Source organism: Notothenia rossii (genome assembly GCF_949606895.1).
Source record: "Notothenia rossii genome assembly, chromosome: 4".
Classification (NCBI taxonomy): Eukaryota; Metazoa; Chordata; class Actinopteri; order Perciformes; family Nototheniidae; genus Notothenia; species Notothenia rossii.
In genome coordinates this window covers 26,860,100-26,885,862 of record NC_136902.1, presented here as the reverse complement: position 1 = coordinate 26,885,862, position 25,763 = coordinate 26,860,100, and the positions used below count along the sequence as shown (strand labels likewise).

At 41.1% G+C, this 25,763-nt stretch overlaps 2 protein-coding genes across 3 annotated transcripts in view; both read left to right on the top strand.

The window, feature by feature from the left end:
- The window catches only part of arih2 (ariadne homolog 2), a 71,615-nt gene that overhangs the window by 28,443 nt on the left and 17,409 nt on the right, over nucleotides 1–25,763 (top strand). Inside the window, exons 1-3 of one of the 2 annotated variants that reach the window (XM_079674499.1) lie at nucleotides 21,745–21,879; nucleotides 24,526–25,053; nucleotides 25,608–25,675. The exons of the other annotated variant lie outside the window; for it this stretch is intronic. Of the exons in view, the coding sequence (XP_079530625.1) occupies nucleotides 24,784–25,053; nucleotides 25,608–25,675 (338 nt within the window). The 5' untranslated portion in view covers nucleotides 21,745–21,879; nucleotides 24,526–24,783. Of the gene's footprint in view, nucleotides 1–21,744; nucleotides 21,880–24,525; nucleotides 25,054–25,607; nucleotides 25,676–25,763 lie in introns of those variants that run through there. 2 annotated transcript variants of the gene reach the window in all.
- xpc (xeroderma pigmentosum, complementation group C) lies at nucleotides 5,515–21,183 on the top strand. The gene is made up of 14 exons (XM_079676067.1): nucleotides 5,515–6,023; nucleotides 7,476–7,763; nucleotides 7,883–7,985; nucleotides 8,806–8,890; nucleotides 9,002–9,159; nucleotides 9,666–9,786; nucleotides 9,895–9,984; nucleotides 10,499–11,335; nucleotides 15,055–15,215; nucleotides 15,946–16,027; nucleotides 18,466–18,597; nucleotides 18,766–18,935; nucleotides 19,524–19,617; nucleotides 19,749–21,183. The coding sequence occupies exons 1-14, from the start codon at nucleotides 5,912–5,914 to the stop codon at nucleotides 20,070–20,072; spliced, it is 2,757 nt and encodes a 918-aa protein (XP_079532193.1). The 5' UTR covers nucleotides 5,515–5,911; the 3' UTR covers nucleotides 20,073–21,183.

Sequence of the window (25,763 nt, the reverse complement as noted above, 5' to 3'; positions counted from 1 at the left end):
CTCAGGCTCCCACCTTCACCCCCTCCTCCTCCTCCCTCCTCCTCTGCCTGGCATGACGTGGGACCAGATCAAGGAACTGTGTTGCCGGGAGTAACGGGGATTGAGAGCGACGCGTTGGAATGCAACTCCAGCCGAGCCCCTGAGAACAGGAGGAGGAGGAGGAGGAAGGGGCGATTCAGAGCAAGTATTTCCACTTTATCCCTGTGAAGTGTTCCAAATTCCCTCTCTTTTTCTCGGTTTTTCATACCCTTTTCACCTCTTTTCTTCTTCCCTGTTACTCTTGTCTGTATACATTTTAGACTACGTCCCTTTTGATAGCCCTCATCTATCTTTGAAAACAGGATGCCAGTGACTGTAAATCTATTTTCAGCTCATGGTCTCCTGACTCGTTCACCTGCTTCTGTCCTGTCTTAAACCTTTTATTGCACGCTCACAACTTGATTTGGCTTTCCCTTTTTTATTTTCCATCCTTACATTTGTCTGACATTGGGGCTTGTGTTTATCGTCTGTCTGTACACCAAGCCGTCTGTTTGTCTGGCTGCTCACAGTGTAAATGCCAGTGAAGGAGACAGAGCGAGAGACAGGGCAAACACATGGACACACACACACACACACACACACACACACACACACACACACACACACACACACACACACAATCACACATTCCCTCGCTCCACCGTGCCACCGTACACACACACTCTCTCTCTCTCTACTTTATCAGCAGAATGAAAGTGCTTTCTGGCGTATTTGAATGAGACAGAAAAGAGCCTTATTCAGCCCCTCTGCACAGCTTTTATTAACACAGCGCGTCACTGAGGGGACATAAGCCTCCCCTCCCTAACACCCCCTGTCACCCTGTGTCTGTCTCCACACACACACGCACATACACTGTACACACACACACACACACACACACACACACACACACACACACACACACACACACGGAGGGGGGTCCCCTGTTCAGGTATGATGATGCCCCCTCCTTGATTATTTTTCCTTTTTTACCCCTCTCCCTTTTCTTTCATCCCTCTTTTTTTTCATTGGCTCCTCCTCACTCAGGGGCTTTTGTTACCTCAACCCCCCCCATTCCCCTCCTCCTCTCCTTTTCCACCACACCTCTCTCTCTCTCCCCTCACTCTCTCCCCTCACTCTCTCTCACTAGCTCTCTCTGTTTGCCTCTGCCGCTGAATGGAAATACGCACAGATGCGTAAAGGGGCGATCAAACTCCACATATCCACCGGTGGCAGCGGCAGCATCACTTCTTCTTTGGACAAGACGAGCGAGCAGGGGACAAACTAACATCCTGGACAGTTGCTCAGGCCTCAAGCACAAGCACGAGCCTGGGGCCACCTATTTGAAGCCGGACCCTGTCTGCTCCGGCAGCCCGGCGGCAGGGCGCAGGGGGGCATAGAGGAGGGCTCGTGGTGTCCCGGCTCGGATGCATGGATGCTCGCTTCTTCTTCAATCCTTTTTTTTTTTTACGAGCTGCTCGTCTGTGATCCAGAAATAGCAGCAGCCAGTGTAGAGGTTTTGTGAGGAAGCGTCTGAGGACGGTTATTTGCGGTAATTGTTATGCTTTCAGCGACGAATTGGTCCGTTTTGATGTGATTATTTATTTTCTTTTCCTGTGTCGGTCTCGCCGCCTCTATTCTGAATTTCCAGCTTCGATGCCACTTAGTCTGCCGGAGTCGCACTAATTAGCGTCTTGATTGACAGCTTGGTAATTGGATTTATTTCATATCCACTCCTTAAAGTTGTGAAGTCTCTTAAGGGGCGACATGAATGGTTTCATTCTTTAGGAAACAATAATAAAATACCTTTCTCTAGACATATAGGGGGTTATTTTCTAGTTTAAATCCAATACCTTTTCCAAGTCTTTCATGGACCTTTTAAGGACCAACAATGCAGGGCAGAACAGGGTATGGGGGCTATTTCAGGTAGAGGGATTATTTTGTATTTAAAGAAATACATTGCACTTAACTCTCACATTGGTCCTTTTCATTGATTCTCTTACCAACCTTAACATCTGCTTTCTTAGTTCCAATATTCAGGTGCTAAATGTGGACTGGTCGACTGCAAATATGTGATTCTTGAGTTGTTCTTTGAAATCATCATTCTCTCTTAAAGGTTTTTTTTGTTTTGGTTTGATAAAAATGTGTTAAATTGGCAGCATGTGGATTCTATCCAATAGGACAACAGGTGCTACTGAGCTCATTGGAGAAAGAGTTGACCCCTCCTCCCCTGTTGAAGAGCAATTTTTTTTAAAAAAGATTAATCCAACAGTAAGATTTACACTGATACAAGATAACAAATCTTGTTCCGTAATCTTGACGAAGGATGATATTTTTCCAAAAAAGAAAACCATGTTTAAATATTTTTTTTAAAGAATTGACGTCGCTTTAGCTTTAGAATATGTGTGAAGAGCTTCTCGAGAGTATTAAATAAACTAAATTGGACCAAAATCTATTTGGTGAATAATAGATTTTTTTTATCTTACCATATCCAATATTTGTCATGTATCCTTGGATTTTAGTGGACACTGTTACACTTTTTGATTTAGCTTTTGCCTTGGCATGTGAATGAGTGTTCATGTGTCTTTCTTTCATTCTTTCTTATTTAAGTTTAGCAATCCTTTAAGGGAACAGGTATGTGCATAGGTTACAACACTTGTTCTGCTGTGCAAACCACATGTTTTATTTGCGCCCTTGGAAAAAATGGAGGTCTTGTAAAGGGATGTACTTTTAGTTAAAAGGAAGAGTATAATTGGAAGAGATAGGGGTTCAAAAGGAAATACCAGGAGGGAAAATCAACAATAAAATTGTATTTTGTTTTGTGGCCGCAACATCCAAAAAATGGCAGCTTGTGAAGGTTAACAGGTTCAAGTTTCTTCAAATTCTTAGAAAAAGTCTTATACCAGGGTATCTCTGTTTGGTCCCAATGAGCCAAGAGCTGCGCAGTTGGAAATCTAGCTGCTTCGGAGACAACACTGTGGGGATGAAAAGCCGTGCCACACCTGTTGCCACACCTCAGCATCGGGCAGCACCACTCATCCATGCACGTGCTCTCCCTCTGACTCACACACCATGCCCCCTGGGCAGTCCTTGGCCCAGTATGATGCAATATTCCCAGTATACTCAGTATGCAGGGCCCAGCTCCCTTTCTTCCTAACTGGATGTCAATATATTTCACCTGCTGTTTTTCCATTTTCCAGTTTTGCAGCCCCCAGGGGTTTTATTTTAATGACCTGCTTTTTCTCATATATATATATATATGTGTGTGTGTGTGTGTGTGTGTGTGTGTGTGTGTGTGTGTGTGTGTGTGTGTGTGTGTGTGTGCGCGTGTGTCCTTGCTCTCAAAATCCAGTCTTCCTAATGCCTAGTGCGCTGTATGGCTTTTTATTCCTATCTGACTGTACTGATGGTTCATATAGGGATGGAAGCCATGCACCGCGCTGGGAGCACAGCGCACTGGACCATGGATTTAAGCTCTGTCACCTCACATAAACACACACACTCACACACACTCACGACTTTATGTTTAAGCACTCTTGGGAGAGCCTACATGCTCACAGAAGGCATTAAATGCATGCACACATCCAGGAGACCATGGAGCGGAAACCTGTCACAGAAATATGGACGCACATGCACTGCACACATAATAAGCATGCATTCATTTATGCATGTGCATGCAGTCGGTATGCATATGTATGGATGCATGTTTAATGCACACTCATGACAGAAATGGTCCCACCAGGCCACCATACTGCAGCGAGTCAGTCGGAAGCTGTCTGTAAACTGTATCAGCTCACAGACAGCTCTCTGAAGTGAAACACACACATCTGCCAGAGAGACTCAACATGATCGATACGGATCACATCAGAGCAGAATGAACGTTAAATTGAACTGAAGTGAATTGAATTGATTCAGACTGAAGAGGCAGAACTCGTGGCAGGGGAATCACACAGACCCGTGACAAGAACTCATTTGGTCATGGTCTTTTACCCACTTAATCCTTATTCAGGGTCCCAGTTGGATGAAGAAAGTATCCCAGCATGCACAGGGTGGAAGATGACTATAGCCACATACTGATGTCTGGAGACAGATGAGTTTGAGGGCCTCCTGACATGTTTGTGAGGAAACCCACGCAGGTCTGATGTGAGTCAAATAGAACGTGTTTTGGTTTAAGAGGTGAGACTGAGACATTGTGATGCTGCACTTCGATAAAAAAAGCCACTCTTTATTTATAATACCTTCATTAAAGAACAGAATCACATCAGTGAAAAGGCTTGTCGCAATATTTTCCATGAAAGCACAGAAACATATACATTCACTAAGTCAAATAGAATACAAATAATAGACTGACTGACACATCTGATAAAGCATTAGATGGTCTTCTGTCTTTAATCTTCTAGACTCTCAAAAAGAAACATTTATAAAAAAATTGACACAAATCATGGACATACAAGACATTTTAAAACTCAAGTCCTCATAAATGATATTCTATCACTTACGTCAGAGTTCATTTTTGTCATGTGATTGGGGCTCTGACCTCGAGCTGTAAACTTTATTCAACTCCAAACATAACAAAATGTTTCATAATCTGGTATGGTCCTTTAAGGATAGCAGTCTTTAATATTGTGGATCTAGTGATTAGACTGTTCTCGTGTTTAAATCATTACATATGCCTCTATGGCTAAAGGCTTGAAATAAAAAAATAAACCGACACTATTTTCACAGATGGTTAGCCCTCCGTAAGACATGGTTGTCTTTTTTATAAAAACCTGATGTATGTAGGTTTTAATGCAAACACTCTACCTGTCATAACTGACTCTTGGAAACGTGTGACTTGTTAAGGTTGAGCTTCATGATGTTGCACAACATTGCCCCTCACTGTCCTTAATGCGGTATTACAGCCGTTAAAAAATCTATTAATGACATTTGTGAAATGTTAGCTGTTTAATTTGTAAATACAATAATGTAATATACACAAAATCAAGGTAAACAATAAAGCAGCATATACAAAACAGATAAGTGATACAGTTAAATATGAAGAGCATAACATGAGAATATTAAAAATCAATTCCATATATGCATAAACGTATATAAACATGTTTGGTCAGAGGTTTTGTGAAATAAAGAAAGAAATGTAAAAAAAAAACGGAATAATTCAGATATTCAAGACCCCCATCTCCTGGTTTATTATATTAATAAATGAGTTGCTTAAAAAAATTAGACTCCAACTGCAAGATACAAGAGCTGTGAGATATTCACAATCGAATAAATGTGAGAAAATGTTTGCATTATTTTGATTACATAATTAAAAAAAATTACACTTAATTCATAATTAGTTTGATTATTATTAATTAAATTATTTATTAATTTAGCCCTTTTTATATCTCTAGTAAGACGTGAATATGCTTAGGGGAAAGAATAAGATAGACAAATTGTTTGCTGTGTTTTTTGTTACTGGTTCTCAAAGTACAATGTTATGCAATTTGCAAACTAAAGACAAAGAAATACATTGTTAAAAAAAAGAAATATCAAAATCTTAAAACATATCTACTGCATAATTATCAGGTTATGTACACATTTGAAATGTACTTGCTTAGCCTGTAAATACAGTAGTTATAAAGCAGAAACCATGCTGGTCTCCAGTTGACAGTTTTAGACCTCCAGAAAAACTAGGGAAGAAGAAGAAGAAGAAGGAGCGGAAGTGACGTCAGTCCCGACTGCAAGTGCTGTTTCTTGTTATGAAAGCTGCCGAGTGAATTGTTGGATAACTGCTGTTTCCCTGGGTTTATACAACACCATGTGGAGAGCTGAGGGACTTCCACCGGTCTTGTCTCTGCCAGAATACATTTATACTATTAAATAAAGTATTTTTTATCTTAAAAAGACCGACAGCATGGCAAAGCGGAGAGGGGGTGCAGCAGAGACAGAGGCCGGTACAAAGAAACTGAAGCTGGTTCTGAAGAAGGGCTGCGGAGCCAAAGCGAGAGAGAAGAAGAAAGATCCAGGTATTAAAAGTCAGGATTTATGCATTTAGCCCCATTTAGATACATTTACATTCTGCGTTTGTGTTGCTAAGGATGTGTGAAGTTTGCATCAGAAAATGAAAGGGAAACGACGTTTATCCTGCTAATGAGATCGCGGATTGTAAATAAAGCAGTCCGTTGGCGTGTCCTGGCAGTAGAGGGGTGTGTGTCTATGTTACCCTGAGCTTGAATGAAATAAAGTTTTGATTTAGAAGAATAAATGTGTTCTGCTAAATCCATCCTGTTTTATACGGTTTAAATGTTATTAATTATGTCTGATGTCATTGCAGACTATAATTCTCACTGCGCGGCATTGTTGTAAGCGATACTATGGCCCTTTCTCATTTCATCAAATCCCCCTCCTCGACTCCTCGGGCCTTTCTCACTTCTCTTATTTTTCATTTCCTCGCTCCTCGGTCTCACCGAAAGTTTATTTGTCTTCGCCATCTTTAGTAGCGTCCCAATGGCCTTATTTTTGAGGAGCGATAATGGAGGAGCTATAATCGAGGAACCACCAGACCATCCTCCGATGAAATCCTCAGACACTCGCCCCGCTCCCTTACTGTGTATCGCTCACTGATTGGACGAAGCAGTGCATGCACTGATGTGATGCTTCTTGACATGAGAGCAGTTTCTCAGCAGTTTTTTTACTTGAAAAAGCACTTGAATTAATAACCGTTTATCAATTTGGATAGCTTCTAATTTTCTGTCCATTGAATAATGCTGAATCTTTTGAGAACGTAATAATTTTATTATGACCACATTATGTGGTTCTCATCTACGAAATGTCAAACTGATCATAGGGGGTCTTCAGTGGTACAACATACAACACTTTTTCAGTATTTACATTTTATAAATACATGGCTGTTGTTGCCACCAGATAACTTTTTGAGCAGGTTGAGTGCAGGTGCTCGTTCGGGTGAAATGCATGGCTGCTGGAGTGGATCTGCTGGCCCACATACACATCTGTGCTCCACTTTATCAAAACAAGGAACATGTTATTGTATGTGTGAAACCAGAGGAACATTTGTATTAAGTTTGCACATGTGTATGCATGCACCATACATATGCAAACATACATGTTCCTTTTTATATCCCCCTGAGTCTTTCTGAGTTGTTACATGTTACATTTTTGTATCTTGTCCATAATCCTTGTCTGTGGGCCTCTCTAATTTCTATGTTTATCTTATTTATTCAATCATTTTTGTATGTGCCTCTCTGCTTTTGTCACAGTTGAAATGCACATTTAGGCATTGCTGTTCTTCAGAAAATGCAGAGTATATAAAACACACAAATATAATTACTCACAAAGATGTCAGCTTTTTAAGGAAAGAAAGATTGTGAAGTGAAAGACTTGAAGCCAAACCTTTAATCTTCTCAGTCTTAACCATAACCCCATCACTGTATTTAAAACTACTTCTCTGTGTTTTTAAGGTAATGGCATCAAACAGGAAGAGGATGAGATCAAAAGGAAGGTCCAACCCAAACCACATTCCTCCACAAAACGAGGAGCAAAAAAAAAAAAATCCAACACGTCTAAAACAACCACTGCTGTCAAAACCAGCAAATACTTCCAGTCGCCGGTAAAAAAGGAGACTGACAGTGAAGATGACTGTAACATGTTGACCTCAGCAGCGCCTGACATTACGATGAAAATCATGAAAACAGAGGAAGAGGAGGAGGGCAGTGATGAAGACGTGGACGATTGGGAGGAAGTGGAGGGTAAGTGAGAGATTATAAGAAAATAGTGCATACATTTTTATTCTCCACAAAGGTGACAAGAATTCTGGCAGGACAGTGGAAAACTGAAGTGTTAAAATAATTGTTTCTTTGTTGATCAGAGCTCTCCGGGCCATTGGGTCCACCTGGTCCGTCGGAGCCCGTCCTGCCCACTCAGCCGGTTGAGATAGAGATTGAGATTGAGACCTCAGAGGTCAGGAAAAAGTAAGTGGACATTTGTGTTGTATTAAAGATTATCTGTGTTAGTTTAAAAATGATTAGTTTTCTATGTCCAGTTATTCATTTTCAAGTGCTCCTTAAGTCCTGCGGACTGATTTTATTAAAATGTATCTCAAGTCCTGAATTTGACTATTTTGAACCTGCAAACACATTGCATCTTATCTGGATTTTGCCTAAATTGCAATATGGACTATTTCAATATCCAATCAAAGAGGGCGTAATATTTGTTAAAATTAAATGTCGGCAAAACGTATGTCAAAATGCAATTCTGAAAATAGTAATGTAGTGCCACAGAGAAGTCCCGCTTATAAATTACTCGCCATGCTTAAAAAACAGTACAAAAAACACACACTTTTTCATTTTAATGCTATTTTTTTATTGAAATGAGAATGTCCCTACAAAGTGGCCCAACGACACTGAAAATATGATGTAACCCTGTCTTTGTTAGCCCTGCATGCCTACATATGTATACACATATGCACATACTGTTGGAGCATCTAAGGAGATAAATGTGTATACGATTGCATAGATGTGTGTGCAAGTACGTATTGTATGTATGTATAATATATTATGTATAATATTTTCTACAAAGTAGTAAGCATTTCGTTTTGCCCAGAATGACCCTGTCTGCTTTCATATTGTGTGTCTGTTCAAATGAAAAGGTCCCACCAACATCGTGAATCCCATCACAACTTCAATATCAGTCATGATAATGGCAATTACATTTCTTTTTCAAAATGGCTAAGTCCTACTATGGAGAGTATTCAATCTGTTTTAAGAATAATCATGATTTCCCATTGTCCAGGAAAAAGAGGCAGGCGGAGTTTGAGACGTATCTGAGGCGGATGATGAACAAAATCAAGAAGGATGTGCTGGTAGATACACACAAGGTAAAAACTCACAAAATAATACATATTCTTCTTATCCCTGTAATCGTAATCCTAATTTGAAGTCAGTACAGTTAGCGTTTGCTCATTGCCACACTCTGATTGGTCCATTAGGTCCACCTGATGTGCCTGATAGCGGGGGGGATGTTCCGCAGCAGTCTGTGCAGTGAACCCGACCTGCTGGCCATCACTCTGTCGCTGCTGCCCACACACTACAGCATGGTCGCCAAGGAACGCATCGACCAAAACTACCTCTCTGGACTGCTCAAATGGTGTGTGCTTGTCAGAGTAAATTATAAAACGTATAGTAATGCCTGAATATGCTTTTTTTTTTACCTTAGAATGTGTAAGTTAATAAGTAATTTTATCAAGGGAGAGAAAGGAAAAAAAAGGTAAAAGAAGGAGTTCTGGACGTCCGATAAATCACCAGAAGAAGGCAGACAGGAAGTAAACACTAACAGGAACTGGCATTATTTAAGGACTTGTTAGTGGATCAGAAACTGTGAACAGACTTGGACAGTGCTGCCGTAAAGTTGTTCTCTTTCGCAGTTCCAGCTGTTGGTGCGCTGTGGATCTAAGGTTTTTTTCTTCGTGGAAGAAACACGATAATTTTTAAGTCAATACAATCATTTCAATTAATATTGGGAGTCGAGTCGTTAGTTTGTTTAGTATCTGGCCGTGTGATAAGCGGGATAATGTGCAGCAACTTGGTCATTATGGGGAAAAGATACTCATTGCATTTCTTATTTTCCGTCTCTTCCTCTCCTCCCCTCCCCAGGTTTAGAGCAACATTCACCCTCAACCCCAGTCTTTCCTGTGAGGAGCGTCCAGACCCCCGGGCTCTGCTGGAGAGACGTCTGGCCAGCCTGTCGGGAAGAGACCACCAGGAGATGACTCATGTTGGTATTTTGGCACAGGAATAATCCAATTAATTGTCAGACTTTGAGTTAACATAAGAAGTTAAAATAAAGTGGATACATAATTCTGCTCCTTTGTGTTTGCTGCAGATGTTCCTGTTGGTCCTGAGGTCTCTGCAGCTCTTCTGCCGATTGGTTATTTCTTTGCAGCCGATTCCTCTCAAAGCCCCATCAGCCAAGGTACGTGAATCAGTTTTTTCAAAGATTCAAGATTCAAAGGTTTCATTGTCATAAGCTACAGTGTAGAAATGGCAATGAAAATCTTATGACCCGAGCTCCTCCAACAATGCAAAATATATAATAAAACCCAAAAAGAAGTAGTTCAAGAAGTCTATACACTATATTGTACATTAAGACGGATTTAAATACGGTTTATTACAGTGGTAACTATTTAGATAACTGTTCTAGCCCTTTAGAGGAATCTGATGTAAATACTGCAGCCCCACTCTGACAATAACTTTTTATGTACAGGCCATTCTGTCCTCTACCTTCATGCTTCAAATAATCAGTTGGATGGCCAATAACTAAAAGTCATGATAAAACACAACTGCTGTGTTGCATAAACAAACACCCTCTCTGTTATAAATCGTATTGCCTCTGGGTGTTGACTATTGAATAATTACACGATATATGCTGGTATTTGGTCTTTAATGCTTATTTTCATAGTCAAAACCTCTCTCTGTCTTTTCTACAGGGTAAAGGGGCTAAAACATCTCCAGGGGCCCCAGGAAAGGGAGACACAAGCCAGGATACATTCAAGAACTCCTCTCCTGAGTCAAAGGTCTCTCCTGGCAACAAGAGACCTGCAGGAGGAGGGAATATCAAGGGAGGCCGAGGAGGAAAGAAAGCAAAGACTATAGCAATAAAGGAAGAGGATGAGAAGACTATAACATCAGGAGGGCAGAGGCCAAAGAACTCAAAACGCCGCAGCATCGCCTCAAAAGTCACCTACAAGGAAGAAAGTAACAGCGACGAGGACGAAAAGGAGGGTGGGCTCAGTGGTGAGGATGAGTTTCAGGCGACCAGTGAGGAAGACAGTGAGGAGTCAGAGGGAGGATCTAAATCCAAAAAGGGGACAAAGAGGAAAGGCAAGAGCAAAAACACTGCAGCTCCAAAGAGAAGGAGTAGCGGAGGGGGGGAAAAGGAGGAGGAAAATGAGAGAGAGGTAGATGACAAAAAAGAAGAAGGAATTACAAGCATGAGGAAAAAGCAAAGAAGCGGGAACAAGGCAAAAGGGCCTGGAGCGGACGAGTGGTTGGAAGTGTTTCTGGAGAAAACGTCCTCCTGGGTTTGTGTACACTTGGAGCAGGGTGTCGGGTTGCCTCACCTCTGCTCACAGAACGCAACAACGCCGGTGACTTACGTGGTGGCTGTGGACGGGCACGGCTTTGTGAAGGACCTGGGGAGGAAGTACGACCCCACCTGGTTAACGACTTCCAGGAAGAGGAGGGTGGATGAAGATTGGTGGGATGAAACACTAGGGCCTTTCCTGGGACCCGAAGATGAGAGGGACAAAAAGGAAGAAAAAGAGGTGAGATTCCAGGTTCTATTATTTTATTTTCATTAATTGGTGTGGTCGTGTTTTGGGAGAATTCTAGAGGGAGTAGGCGACTCTGGATCAGGGTTTCAGCAGGAGAGAAAGTGAGTTATATCTCACACAGGCTCCGCCCTCTACTGGACTCTATGGGTACTGCCCTTGACCTCACTATGCGAGCATTCACCTGCCTTCGTTTCGCCCCCGTTGCCAGACATCTGGCAGCATGTGCAGGCGACGTGGCGGCATCCACTGAGGACGAGGGCTCCAGTGGCAGGTATGGCAGCTATCTTGAGGGTGCAGGGCCGCTCCGACACAGCAGGTCCCGGTGTGCCCCCCCTTGATGAGAGCCTGGCATCCCATCTGCTTCCGCAAGCAGCTAGATGGGCGGAGGGGAAAAAGCCTCTGCCTCGTGACCGGGAAATGCTGGATTATTTGGATAAAATATTCCGGCTCGGTACGCAGATGGCAGCAGTGGCCAATAATCTTGGTGTGTTGGGCGTCTCCTTGATTTCCCTTGTCCCTTGTCGCCCCCCCGCCTTAGGACGAGAGTGATTATTCGGACTGGTGGACAGATGAACAATCATGTCATGCGTGTGGCTGGGACTCACCGTGCTGTCCAGGAAGGGCCGCGAGGATCTCCTAGGGGCCCCCGTATCCACGGAGAACTGACCGCTCTGTCGGTACACCCGAGTTGTCTGTGGATCCGAGGTGACCGTAGCGGGGCGACACTCAGACCGAACCCCTCCTTTGCTCCCAAGAGCTTAAGGTCAAGGGCTATACAGCTGGGCGGTTTAATCTTCCACCCCATATTGGGGACAGGGAGGCTAAATTGCACTTCCTCTGCCCAGTGCGTGTGCTAGCATGTTATGTGGAGCGCACGGCTGCCATTAGGCGCACTGAACAGCTGTTTGTGTGCTTCGGGGGTGGTGTGGCCGGTAAAGCTCTGTCCAAGAAACGCCTGGCAGGATGGCTCTGCGAGAGCATTATACATGCCTACGGTCAGGCGGGGAGAGCCTTCCCCACGGGGGACCGTGCACACTCTACACAGTGTATGGCTGTGTCAACAGCCTTATTTAACGGCGTGAGTGTGGAGGACGTATGCACGGCGGCGTCTTTGTCAATGCCAGGCCCCTTCATAAAATGTTATCTCTTGGAAATGTCTGGCTCCTTCTCATCGTCTGTGCTTGCTGGGGCAACACAGGACTGGTGTGGGTGGGGAGGCGGGTTGTGGGTCAGTAGGTATCTGACCCCCCCCACCCCCTGGACATGATGCACTTATGGTTTCCCATGCTCCTTAGGGACCTGAGAAACATGATTTTGCACGATCTGCACGATTTTTGGAAAAAATCGAATTGCGATTTTTCTGACAAATATTGCGATTCGATTTGCGATATTTGTTTTTAAGTGACCCAACGGAAGTTTATTGTATAATGCGGCCATATCTCCGGCTAGGAAGGTCGCATCAACATGCTCCCGTCTCTAGCACCCCCGCAGCCCGAGCTACGAGTGAAAGAACTTAACTTACACAAAACTTCCATTGGGTTGCTTTAAAGTCAAGCTTCAGTTTAAGATTCACCCTGTAACAGATGTAAAACATGTGATGGAGCATTACTAACCTGACTCAGATGGTTTGTTTCACCAAACCATCTAGGAATGAATGCTCCATATTTGTCAGAAAAATCGCAGTTAGATTTTTTCCCCAAAATCGTGCAGCCCTAATTGGAAGCCATTTTGGAAAGGACAGGCACTTTTTTTATCATTGGATAAATCAATCACCTTCTGTCATGGGCCACTTCTGATTGGTTAACAATGGCTGGTACATGTGGAGCACAGCACTTCTGATTGGATGACTGACACACAAGACAAAATAAGAAAATGTAAAAAAAAGTTTTAAAAAATCGCAGGCTTTGCGATTTGATAATCGCATCATTTATAATCACGATTTCGATTTAAAATCGATTAATCGTTCACCCCTATTCGGGCCTAATGCGCAGTGAGCCCCTTACGGGGCCATCTAGTATTTAGCTCGGGCCATGAAGCCTCACCTGCTGGTTGCCTGATCGGGCAATCTATTATACCAGTATCATGCAGCTCGCGGATCCAGTAATGAGTGACCCGACAGTAAAACTAAACATATCTATAACTAGTTTAGGTAGTTTGAGAGGTAATTAAAATAGTTACGTGTGATATTCTAACCTGTTTTGTTCCGCTCACCGCTGCATGTGATCATGCAGAGCTGCGTGTCGACTCGTCAGCAGCAGCTGATCTCTCTCTCTCCAGTCAGATTAGACTTCACTCGCGTTTATGTCCATATCGATCAGATCCAGCTAGTTTTAGCTAATGATATGACTACCTGCTTATTAAAAGACACCGTGACCTAAACAATAAGTGTCGCTATGCAACTGGGTGAGGCCACAAAGTATAGCGCAGCATTATGCATTTGTTTACATGCCCACCGGAACCACGAGGCATTAGCAACAGATCAACGCACAATCAACCCATACAGCACATCTCTTTCTCCACATTAAGTGTTACACATTAGAATTTACTACTCTTGTCTTTCACATACTCTTCTTGTCTGTCACATAAGTGGCGCAACTGAAGCGGTATTGCGCTAAAGGGAAATTATTTTGACCGGACATTTTGACCGAAGAAATTTAGATTTGCTTGGTAACGGGAACTCTGACGTCGCCATTGTGTGTGCTTCGCGGATGCACTCGGCTGCTCGGGTCTGCTCGGTCAGCTTCTGGATGAGGAGGCATTCCTTCGACCAACTTACAGTAGATAACATTACAAACATTTTTAACAGGGGCCATAATAGCGTAAATAATGTTTGTTTTGGCAGTTACAACTGCATGTAATGTTTTCTACTTTTTTACATCTGGGAAGGCATTTGCCTTCATCAGATGGAAAGTTTCTTGACCAACAAGTTAAGTATTTATTATAGCTATGCAGGGCATGCAAGCGAGCAAACACAAACAAGTGAAATGAAGAATACAATTGAAATTGTAATATTGTGGTGGTTCATCTTATAATTCAGTCTAGAGAATGCACCAGACAGCATCTAAGACCTGCAAAAATCTAAATGTTCTAGGGGGAGGCCCCCCCAAACCCTTCGTGCGTCATTTCGTCCGTGCACATTTTTCAGGGCAATCTCTATTGGGCTCAGGGTCATCTGTGAATTAGCTTAGATGGCCCACAGGGCCATCTCCCAAAATCCTTAATGTCATGCACTGACGCTTGCATAGTGAGGTCAAGGGCAGTATCCATAAAGTCCAGTAGAGGGCTCCGCCTGTGCTTATATAACTAGGGTTACAATACGTAACCCACCGTTTCTGTTTTCTTTTTAATATTACTGCCGAATTTTATTCCATATTTGATTCCATTCTATTTATATGTAAATACTGCTGTATTACTATATTTTTTACTTTTTGTAATGTTATTATATTTTCTTATAATAGTTCTCTATCTGAGTTTTTTTTCAAATTTTGTTTTACTTTTATGTATGCACCATAACATCAAGTCAAATTCCTCGTACGTGTCAACCTACCTGGTAATAAACCTGTTTTTGATTCTGAGTCGGAGTGATGGGCAAGACGTGCAATGTTATTGGAGGTGGAAAGAGGATTTTTTGGTGATCTGGTTGATATGGTTTTAATCACATTCATCCTCCATCTTATTTTCTAACACTTTACTTTGTTTTTCCCTCCTAGCTCCAGAGCAGGCTAATGAACAAACCTCTGCCAGTCTCAATAGCGGAGTATAAGAACCACCCGCTGTATGCCCTAAAGAGGCACCTGCTGAAATACGATGCCATCTACCCTGCAACAGCTGCTGTCCTGGGATACTGCAGGGGAGAGCCCGTCTACTCAAGGTCAGTAAAACAGCCCGCAAAGCAGTGCCGCCTTATTTGGTTTGAATGTGAAACACACACAAGATGTTACTCTGCAGATCTCAGATCCCACATTAAATGTATAAGAATCAGTTGTTTAACTGGGCGTTAATCCAGACATTTTAAGGCCATTTTCTTTGTTTCTAGATATTTGCACATACAGTATGTTGACATCAGTCAGTGGTTAGTCTACGTAAGAATAAAAAATATCAAAGCACTGTAAGAATGAAAGTTGTCCCAGTTTCCCACAGGTATCACAATTTGTTGTAAATGACCATGTCCTGGTCATAAATGTACAAATATTTTACTTAAGGTGTTATTAAGAAGCACCTGAATGCATCAGAAGTTTTGGTCAGTGGGAGGTTAGACCTTCTTGTTATTGGATAACAGTTTTAGTCTGAAGGACGCTCCTTTTTTAAACCGGGTGCTTTGGAGGAACAGATGAATGACTGCATACCATAACCTGAGTCTGAATGAATTGTGGCTGTGCGTCAGTGTCCACCTGGTGGAGCTGTTTGATGAGTTGAACTGTAATGTGCATGAAGCTGTGGCTTTCACAGAGTTAATAGTGATCTACTTATCTGTAAATTACATCTGCTATACATGTTTGTTACTTTTTGTACTTAATTACAAATACATATATTATACATCTTCAAATAAACATTTCAGAATGAAGAATTAATGTTTTTCTTTATTATTGTCTTGTCTTTAGAGATTGTGTACACTCCCTCCACTCCAAGGACACTTGGCTAAAAGAAGCACGGACTGTCAGACTAGGAGAGGAGCCATTTAAAGTGAGAGAGAATATTTTTCTCAAATCTTTTTGTTTTCTCCCCCATTCATCACTTCCCTTATTTCATTTTGTTTCCTTCAGTTTCTGCAGTCATGATCTGTGACTAATGTTGCCAAATAAGAGGAACAACTTCAACAACAGTTTACTTCATAATGAAAACTCACAATGTTGTTATTTGAATGTAAACACACACTCCACTGATGCTCGCTAAATGCATTTTAAACAGATTAACCAATCATAAATTCCCTAAAGAGTATGAGGTCTGGTTGATTTGAGCTGTGAAAATGACATACACTTACCCATGTAGTTTGTAGCAAAACAATGTATTAACATATTTCAAAGAGTAAATATTTTCCTTTACAGTTTACTATATTACTCAGTTTCAAGAGTAAACAAACATGTTTTCCTGCAAGTGACTATAGTTGTACACTGATTTTGAGATAATTTACTGTAAAGCAGGACTCAAATGGTATTGCCTCTGGATATCAAACTTGAATGTAAGGTTTTTACAAAAAGACTTGACAATTTCATGGAAACACATCAGCTTTTGGACGACAGTCAATATATGGATTCAGAAAAGACAGATCAACATCTATGGCACTAATGGAATTAAGAGAGGAAATAGCAAACTGCTTGGACAATAAAAAAAACAAGCAGTGGGAATATTTATAGACCTACACCTACCTACACCTACTATTTGACACCATAGATCACAACATTTTACTGACAAAACTGGAAAGGTTTGGCATCAGAGGGGTGGGATTAGACTGGGTGAGAGATTATTTAAGCAACAGACATCAATTTGTTGAAATAGGTGAACATAAATCAGAATACATGAACATAACTTGTGGAGTACCTCAGGGGTCTGTGTTGGGTCCAAAGCTGTTCATCATATACATCATCGATATTTGCAGAGTATCAAATATATTTACATTTATTTTATTTGCAGACAATACTAATATGTTTTGTTCTGGTGACAATTTGAAACAGCTAATGGAGGTAATAACAGCAGAAATTATCAAAGTAAAACATTGGTTTGACACAAACAAATTATCATTAAATATAAGAAAAACAAAGGTTATGCTATTTGGAAAACTTAAAACAAATCCTCAGGTGCAATTACTACTAGATAACATAAACATAGAAAGAGTATATGTAAATAAGTTCCTTGGTGTGGTTTGAGACTACAAAATCAGCTGGCAACCTCATATCACTCATGTAAAAGCAAAACTGGCTAAGACTATCGCAATATTGGGGAAATGAATGTAAATGTATGTATACATCAAATATGTAGGAATAACTTGCAGAAATGATTTAAAGGATAATCATTGATCAGCTAAGGGGTGGGAATTAATAAGCATTTGCTTCCTCCTGCTCCCTTTCGGACACATATTATTTGAATTATTATTAATATGAAAATGTTTGTTGAATATATAAATATTATTATGAATATTGATAAATACTGTATTTTATTTTATATTTTATTTGTTTTTTTTAATCTGTTCCAAATAAAGATTGAAATGAAATGACTTTTAAGATACAAAATAAAGAGTGTAAAGCCATGCAAAACGCATTCAACAAAGTACAAATAAATAAAAAGATAAGTTCTTATCAATCACAGTTTTGAATGATAAAATTATGTTTTTGCCAATCCATTGAATACTCTTGGAAGCAATAATTCTATTAAATTGTCCTTAATTTGATCAATATCAAGATGGAAGAGACAAAATGGCTGGCAGCAAGAGCCTTAACTAAGTGAGTCTGCAATTTAATATTTCAGCCAGTAAGCATTTATTTGACACAATGGTGCATGTACACATATTGCTTTATAGCAGGGGTGTCAAACTCAAATACACAGTAGGCCAAAATAAAAAAATGGGTACTAGTCGAGGGCTGGACTGGTTCAATGTTTATTGCAAAACTTATTGAAATGAACTTATTGCACATATTAAACCTGGAACTAACAAAGCGTAAAGTATTGCCTATAAAAACAACATTAAATAATTAGTTGCATTCATTTCTTATGGCTCTATCTGCAGATTTTCCCGAGTAATTTCTTATGATTACATTTTTCCACGGGCCAACAACAGCTTCAAAAAAACAATTTCCCTCCAAAGAAAAAAACAACATGCCCTGTTGTCGCAAGAAAAAAAGTGCAGAAGGAAACATCCATTTAAACTCAGTTTGCTGCTCTGTGATGCTAGTTCAAGCCAGATACTTGGCGTCTCATCTTGGGTGCAAGTTCATCAATGTTTGGGGTCAGGCTCTGAGCTGAGGAAACCCTCAGAATTGAGTGAAGGTATGCATAAAATACTGATTTGGCACCCGGGCCTTGAGTTTGAAACATGTGCTTTTAATAGGAAATCATGTGCTGTGTTTTGATGATTGAACTGAGTACATAAAGAGGCAGTGTGTATAACCCGTCTCACTTTCCTCCAGATGGTGAAAGGCTTCTCTAATCGTTCCCGTAAAGCCAGGATGGCGCCCGGGCAGACAGAGGAGAAGGACTTAGCTGTGTTTGGAGAATGGCAGACTGAAGAATACCAGCCGCCTTTAGCTGTGGATGGGAAGGTAAATGCCTTTATGGACCGGGATGATAACTGTAAAGAATTTTACTCTTAACAGCAAATATTTATATACAGCAGATAAAATGGACCATGCATTAAAAAGACAATCAGTCATTTATGAAGATATTTCAAATTAGCGCACTATTGTTTACATATTGTCTGTTGCCTTCAGGTTCCCCGCAACGAGTACGGTAACGTCTACCTGTATAAGCCCTGTATGTTGCCGGTGGGCTGTGTTCACCTAAGGCTGCCCAACCTGAACCGCGTGGCTAGAAAGCTGGAGATGGACGCCGCCCTCGCCGTCACAGGCTTCGATTTTCATGGAGGATACTCACACGCTGTGTAAGACAACACGGAGGAACCTCTTCAAACACAAGACAGTAGGGGGTGTGATCAGTTCAGGAGTATATCAGGGTTTTTATTCCATTCTCAGTCTCAGGGTTTAACAACTCCACTGCATCGATCCGAACTGTTTTCATCGTTTGTGATTTTAACCGTTTTATCTTGTGAAAAAAACGATTTTTTACCTCCTGAAATCTAGGTCATTATCTCTATTATTTTTTTTATTTTTTTATTTCAATATAGTAAAATAAGTTATTCAACATTCACAATTGGACACAAAATGAGTATTACTTCAAGTAGTTTCACATAGCACTGGGCACACAAAGTGTTTGAAGCGTGTTCCATGACCTTTTACAGCCTTAGCTTTCACCAGTTACTAAGTGTAACCTAATGAGCAAGGTGTTATGACATTTGTTTATTTTGATACACTTATTGTAAAAACTGCTAAACAAATTTATTGATTTATTTCCTCTAATTTGTGTTACATGCTTAAGAAGAAAAAAGAAAGGACATATATAAGGTTTTTAAGAAAACAGGACAAATGCAAGGTGAATGAAGATCTGTATTATGTATGTTTGTGTGTTTCAGCACTGATGGGTACATTGTGTGTGAGGAGCATGAGGAGATTCTCAGAGCAGCCTGGGCGGAGGATCAGGATATTCAGAAACAGAAGGAGAAAGAGGTGAGTGTGACTGATGAGTACAGGTTAATTACTTTCTTTGTTTACACAGTTATGATGGTTTTGCCATCTGTTATTTAAAAGCTGTTCAGCACGAAAGCACCCCGTCACTGTTTTCCCCTTACTGTTTCCAGAAAAAAGAAAAGAGGGTGATTTCCAACTGGACTCTGCTGGTGAAGGGGCTCCAGATCAAAGAAAAACTCAAACAGCGCTACGGAAAGTTAAACCAAGGTCTTCTTCAAGGGGAGGAGGCTGCCGGGCTTTCTTCAGATGAGGAGGGGGATGAGGGGGGAAGTCCTTCAGATAAGACGGCATCTGAGACTCTGGCCATGTCCTGGCCTCAGAACAAACAGGCTGAGGAGGACGGGGGGAGCATCAGCGGACTGAAGAGGACAGCGAAGACAAAACGAGAAAAGAAAGGACAAGAGAAACACATGTTCCCATTTGAAAAAGTGTGATGTCGGAGGTAAAAAAAAAAACTACACTTGAGTTTAGTAAATCAAGTTCGATTCCATTTCTCTCAGGAAAGGCTGCTTGTATGGTTTACTCTGGTAGATGTTCTTCCATTGATGATAATGCGGTCATTAATCCCCATTCTGTGTTTACCATCAATGTGCATACTTCCATTTGAACTCATGTACTGTATTTTAGATGTTTATATGAGAGCTTAGTATACATACTGTCCATGCCAAGTTGCCAGGGGGTTAACAGGCAAGGTGAATATCAAATCCAACAAGTTGACGCGTGTTCTCTGTGCAGAAAGGTGCTCTGAGGTTGCATTGGAAAGCACACACTCAACATGAATGTGGGAACAGTGAATTGTCCTTACAACGTGATACTCACGGCACTCTTGTGAGAATGAAATGGGTGTTTTCCAGAACTCGATCAGTACAATGCGGCTGTTGAACCTGGTAGGCACTGTTTTTCTCCTTAGTTTAGCGCATTATACAATATATGCCGAATAGAATTGATTGCTTGTCTTGCAAGTTAACACAAAACCGCATCTAAAAACAACACTTCAATTCCTACAGGTGAATAAACATTTCCATTGGCATCTGGTGCCTCAGCTTCCTTATACCGTTTCATTGCTCACTGGACTGTACTCTGAATAAGCTGATACAATGAACACAGAAACTTGTACCATTGTTGTACATTTAAAATTTGGTATCATAAGTTGCATGAACAGCCATGTTTTGGTTGCATGGCTTCTGTACACACGTGAACCACGTAACATTTATCTTGAGATGTATCCATGAACTTTGTAAAAACCGCAACTAAGAAGTTGTTAAATGATTTCTTAGCTCACACATTGTCTGTCTTGATTTCTCACCAAGCTTTCTGTACTTCCTCTTTTTCTCTCTTGTCTTGTTTGGCTGCTACATCCTCAGAGATTCAGTGTTTCTGTTGTATCCTGAATCTGCCTCTTAGTCATCTCTTTCACACTTGTTTCCTTTATATAATTGTGTCCTCAGCAGATGATGGCTGTATATAAATAGAAAAAAGTGTTTTTGTAATTTTTCTAAGAAATTTTAAAATCACCAGTAAAAAGCAAAAGCAACAAAAACTAAATCAATCTGTGTTTGTGTCATTTTTTTTAAGTCTAGTTATTTGTTTAAGCCTAAGGGCAGCTGCTGGTATTTTTGTCTAAACTTTAAAGTGACCATAGAACCTGTGATTTAGCTGCATGTTATATATAGATCATAAAATACTACAAAGACAGAATACAAGGGGATCGCATTCATGTGTCCTTTCATGAAGTTAAATGTTTAAAAAAATGGCAGCTGTCACACTGATGAAAGATGATAAGATGTGTGTAGCATGGGGAATTGACATTGGAGGAGAGATTTCAAACATACCTAATGCTGATTCCTAATACTGCATTGATTGCATTGTATTATGTAGGTGGGTATACACTTACAGTACACTGGGGAAAAGGACATACATTTATTACAAACATTGTATAATCCTAACATAAGATAATTACTGGCTGTTAAATGTATATTTAATTACATGTGTGTATTATATGGATATGTGTTTTAGCAAAGAGTTATAAGATGTTGGTCCATTCCTGTAGTGCAGCTAAAGTATTAATGAGCAGCACAAGTGCATTAATCTGCTATAGGAGGGGTAGTGACGTCATACATAAGTATCTCTGGTCTTCCGGTTACCAGCCCAGCAGTCGGAGTGTAAATTGCACAGTGGATTTCCCCACACAATAACCAGTCCTGGTTGTCATTGCGAGCAGAGCCGACGCTTCTCATGGAGGTAAACATTGCCGTCTTAAACCAGATAAAAATGTTTGCAGCACTTTTATAAATGTGTGTGTTTATTACGGAGCTCCAGAGGGCCTTGTTTACATCTAAATCCCCGGTCTAGAGTGGGCGAGAGGCGGCGACGGAACAGCGGGAGATAAAGGGGTAGCTAACCGGGATAGCTATTGTGTTATAAATTAAAGAACAAAACGAACTTTTTTCCCTAGAAAGTTTTCCCCTGGTCTGCTTTAAAAGTATACAACAATTTAACTCGTCAAACTCGTGGGTTTGGCATGCCGTCACGTCGCTGCGGAATAAACTGATGCACGCTAGCCCGGAAGCTAACCCGGCTAACGGTCAATTGGCCATCCTGTTTGAGGATTTCAGTGCCAGGTTTTAATCTGCAATGAATGCACACCACCGAAATGCCCTGGTCAAACAAAAAAACAAATATATATATATTGTTAATGTTGCGTTATCGCTGCTCGTACCGCTCACTTCCCATCCCCCAAGACTTGTTATCAAAACCTGTGCTGAGTCGCTGTGATACATTAGCCTAGCGAAATGTGTGTCACCCAGTTGGTGCCTATTTTTAGCCCTGACCGGGCAGAATGCGAACAGACACCGTCTCTCGCCCGGCGTGCCACGGGTCCGGGCCGCCTGGCAGGCTCTCCCGGCTTGTTTTTATTTTTAGCCAGGTGGATATTTGCGACGTCACATATTATCGCCCATATCAGCAAACGGCATTTACCCGGTGTCTCTTTATACATTTAGTGTATACAAATTGCATATCGGAATAATAGCCTATGTGGTGCAAGGTTTGAATCCTATTCGGAGTATTGTTCCCGTTCAACCGTATTGGGCTTCTTTAGCTCGTGACACATGGTGCGAAGGCAAGTGTTGGCAAGGAGAATAGAGAAGCTACCCATCCGCATTCAAACAAAAACAATAGCCGAGTTGTAAATCTGTGCGTAAGGGAAACCCCAATTGGACAAGGAAATACGATTAGCAAACCTAGGGAATTTACTTTTCACAATGTAGCCTTGCATTCAGAGGAATATTATTCCCTGTCACTGGGCTGGGTAATATAGGGATTAAAGAAGGCAGTATCATATATTTGCTTCTGGCATGTCCAGGTTCAAAGAGGATGTTCAGTGTTTTGGTCATGTTCAACTTGCATACTAAAATATTTTGGAAGTAATTTAAGGGGAAAAAGATCCCCTAAATGATGAAATTTTGGATTTTAGACATGTAAAGATGTGTTTGTCTATAATGTACCAAACATTTCTCAATCCAGCAATTAATTATTGCTCCACTGTTGTATGCTTGCATGCATGTGTAAAATGTTAACTATATACAAATTGTGTCTGTGTCCCGTCATTCATAAGGTTAAAGTATCTTCAGCTAATCTTGTAAACCTTGTTTAAAAGCATTAACCCATGCCTTGGGTTGCACACGTGTTTAACTGTTCTAAAGTGTAGAAGGACAGAGGCAGGCCTGGTTAAGAATAATAAGACCACAGTAAGAGATGCACTCGGGAAAAATGTCAATGTTTGGAAGTGAGTAATAAATCCCATTGTTCATTGCCTAGAAGAGCAGCAATGCATTGGTGAGTACGGTATGTGTAGCTGAGATCAGAGGCATGGTCTAAATGAACAAAATCTTGAAGCTAATTCATTGTAATCTGTTCTTACTGTACATTGTTTTGGAACTGTATTAGTAAACCGAGAGTAACTTAAACATAATTAAATTCCTTGTATTTCCACACAAGCTTGGCAAATAAAGCTGATTCTGATATGACATAATCTGTACTAAAAGGTCAACTGCAAAGTAGACACAGATTAAGCAAGCACAGCCAAACGTTTAGCAACAACTGGCTGGTAGCGTGTGTATCCCAGAAACAGAATATTTTATATACAAACAAATTATATTTAAAAGTGTCCAATTTGAGTCATCTATACATATATGATTATATGTGATGAAGTATTATTATTCATAAGGTGTGTGTGTGTGTGTGTGTGTGTGTGTGTGTGTGTGTGTGTGTGTGTGTGTGTGTGTGTGTGTGTGTGTGTGTGTGTGTGTGTGTGTGTGTGTGTGTGTGTGTGTGTGTGTGTGTGTGTGTGTGTGTGTGTGTGTGTGTGTGTGTGTGTGTGTGTGTGTGTGTGTGTGTGTGTGTGTGTGTGTGTGTGTGTGTGTGTGTGTGTGTGTGTGTGTGTGTGTGTGTGTGTGTGTGTGTGTGTGTGTGTCAAAAGAAAAACAGATGTCTTCACAGTGGCAGGTGGTTTCTGAGCACCACTGGCAAAGTTGTGTTCATTGGAATAAATATATTGTTGGTGTAAAATTAGAAACACTCCAGGCTTAGTGACTAGCCGTGTTGAAAGGGAGAAATAAGTCCAACATGAACGCTTCATAGCTTGCTTCTGTTCTTTGGTCAGTAAACTAGCGTTTTCATCCATATGTACAAATTAATATTATAAATCACAAGCTACTAAACTACCTTTCAGTAAAAACTAATGAGCGAACTATCAACAACTTTGACCACTAATTATATTTTTCTCTTTATACCCCCACGGTTTCCTCAATTACAGTGCACCTTTCTCAACATCTGTTTGTACTTCACTTATTTCTCATTACTTTTCAATCTATTTTTCCTCCTCAGAAATCTTTGTAGCCAGCTTTCCAAATGAGTGACGGGGAGTGTGACTGCTTCTGCTTCTTCCGTTGCTGCTGAGCGCACTCTCTACGCGCCTCGGGCAGACGGGAAGGTAGTGTGTCTCTAAACAGTGAGGCAAGCAGCTTGAACAGCACACAAGGAGAAGAACCGAAGTTGAGCTTTAAACAAGTCATTTAATCCACTCGAACCACCGACAGGTAGGCAAGCTGTCTACCTGTCCGGGTGGCTGATCCAATCGATTGGATGTCTGTGGACATGAACAGCCAGGCGTCGGACAGCAATGAGGAAGACTTTGGGGAGAACTTTGAAGACGAGGGAGATGACGATGACGACGGAGGAGACGATGACGATCAGGCCGACATTGAGGACTACTACATCGGCGTGTCCAACGATGTGGAGCAGCAGGGCGCTGACTCCTTTGACCCCGAGGAGTACCTGTTCACCTGTCTGACCTACAAGGAGAGTCAGAGGGTGCTGTTAGAGGAGGTGAACACTGTGGCTGCTGCACTGAAGGTGAGCTTGTGTGATTCTGCAATTGAATTGAGCTTCTTCATGGTCACAATGCTTGTGCTTGATGGCTCATCGCCACGCTGTCATGGGACAAAATGAATAGCGTAGATTCATCATTAGTTTTATCGGTATCTTTGTGCTTCCAAAGATTGTGTAGAATGTCTGGTATGGAAACAGGCTTTTTGCCCCTCTATTGGTTCAGCGTTACTCTGCTGAGTCTACATGCTGTTCTGCAGTAAACACCTTGCTCCACACTTGTATAATTAGTCATTATGCACATAGGAGCTGCACAGCAACTACAGTATTCTGTTCCCAGAGGAGCAGCTGTGTTTTGTGTTTATAGAATATAAAACAATTATAGAACAATGACTTTGATTCATTGACTCCTGACTCTTTTCATTTTTATAATGTTTACAGCAGTGTTACAATCACAAAGCGTTTTTTTTCTGCTAAAGGAAAAAGTCGGCTTATTGTATTAAAGTGAAAATAGGCAAGTCTTGGATATGGGAACTGTGAGCAACATTTCAGCGATCTCTGTTTGTCTCCTTCTCTCTCAGGTTGTACCAGCGGTAGCAAAACTGGTCCTGGTGCATTTGCACTGGCACCTTACACAAATACTGGACAGGTATGTCTCTCCTGCTGCATCACAATCCTGCCTTTCTTTAATTTGAATTATTGTAATCTTTTTTTTTCATCACCACTTTTTGAATTCT

Bases quoted from the DNA above. Each gene is read 5' to 3' on its own strand.
- xpc (XM_079676067.1), top strand. From the start codon at position 5,912: ATGGCAAAGCGGAGAGGGGGTGCAGCAGAGACAGAGGCCGGTACAAAG. The intron at 9,160-9,665 runs GTGTGTGCTTGT...TCCCCTCCCCAG, and splicing joins CTCTCTGGACTGCTCAAATG to GTTTAGAGCAACATTCACCC. The intron at 15,216-15,945 runs GTCAGTAAAACA...TCTTGTCTTTAG, and splicing joins GGAGAGCCCGTCTACTCAAG to AGATTGTGTACACTCCCTCC.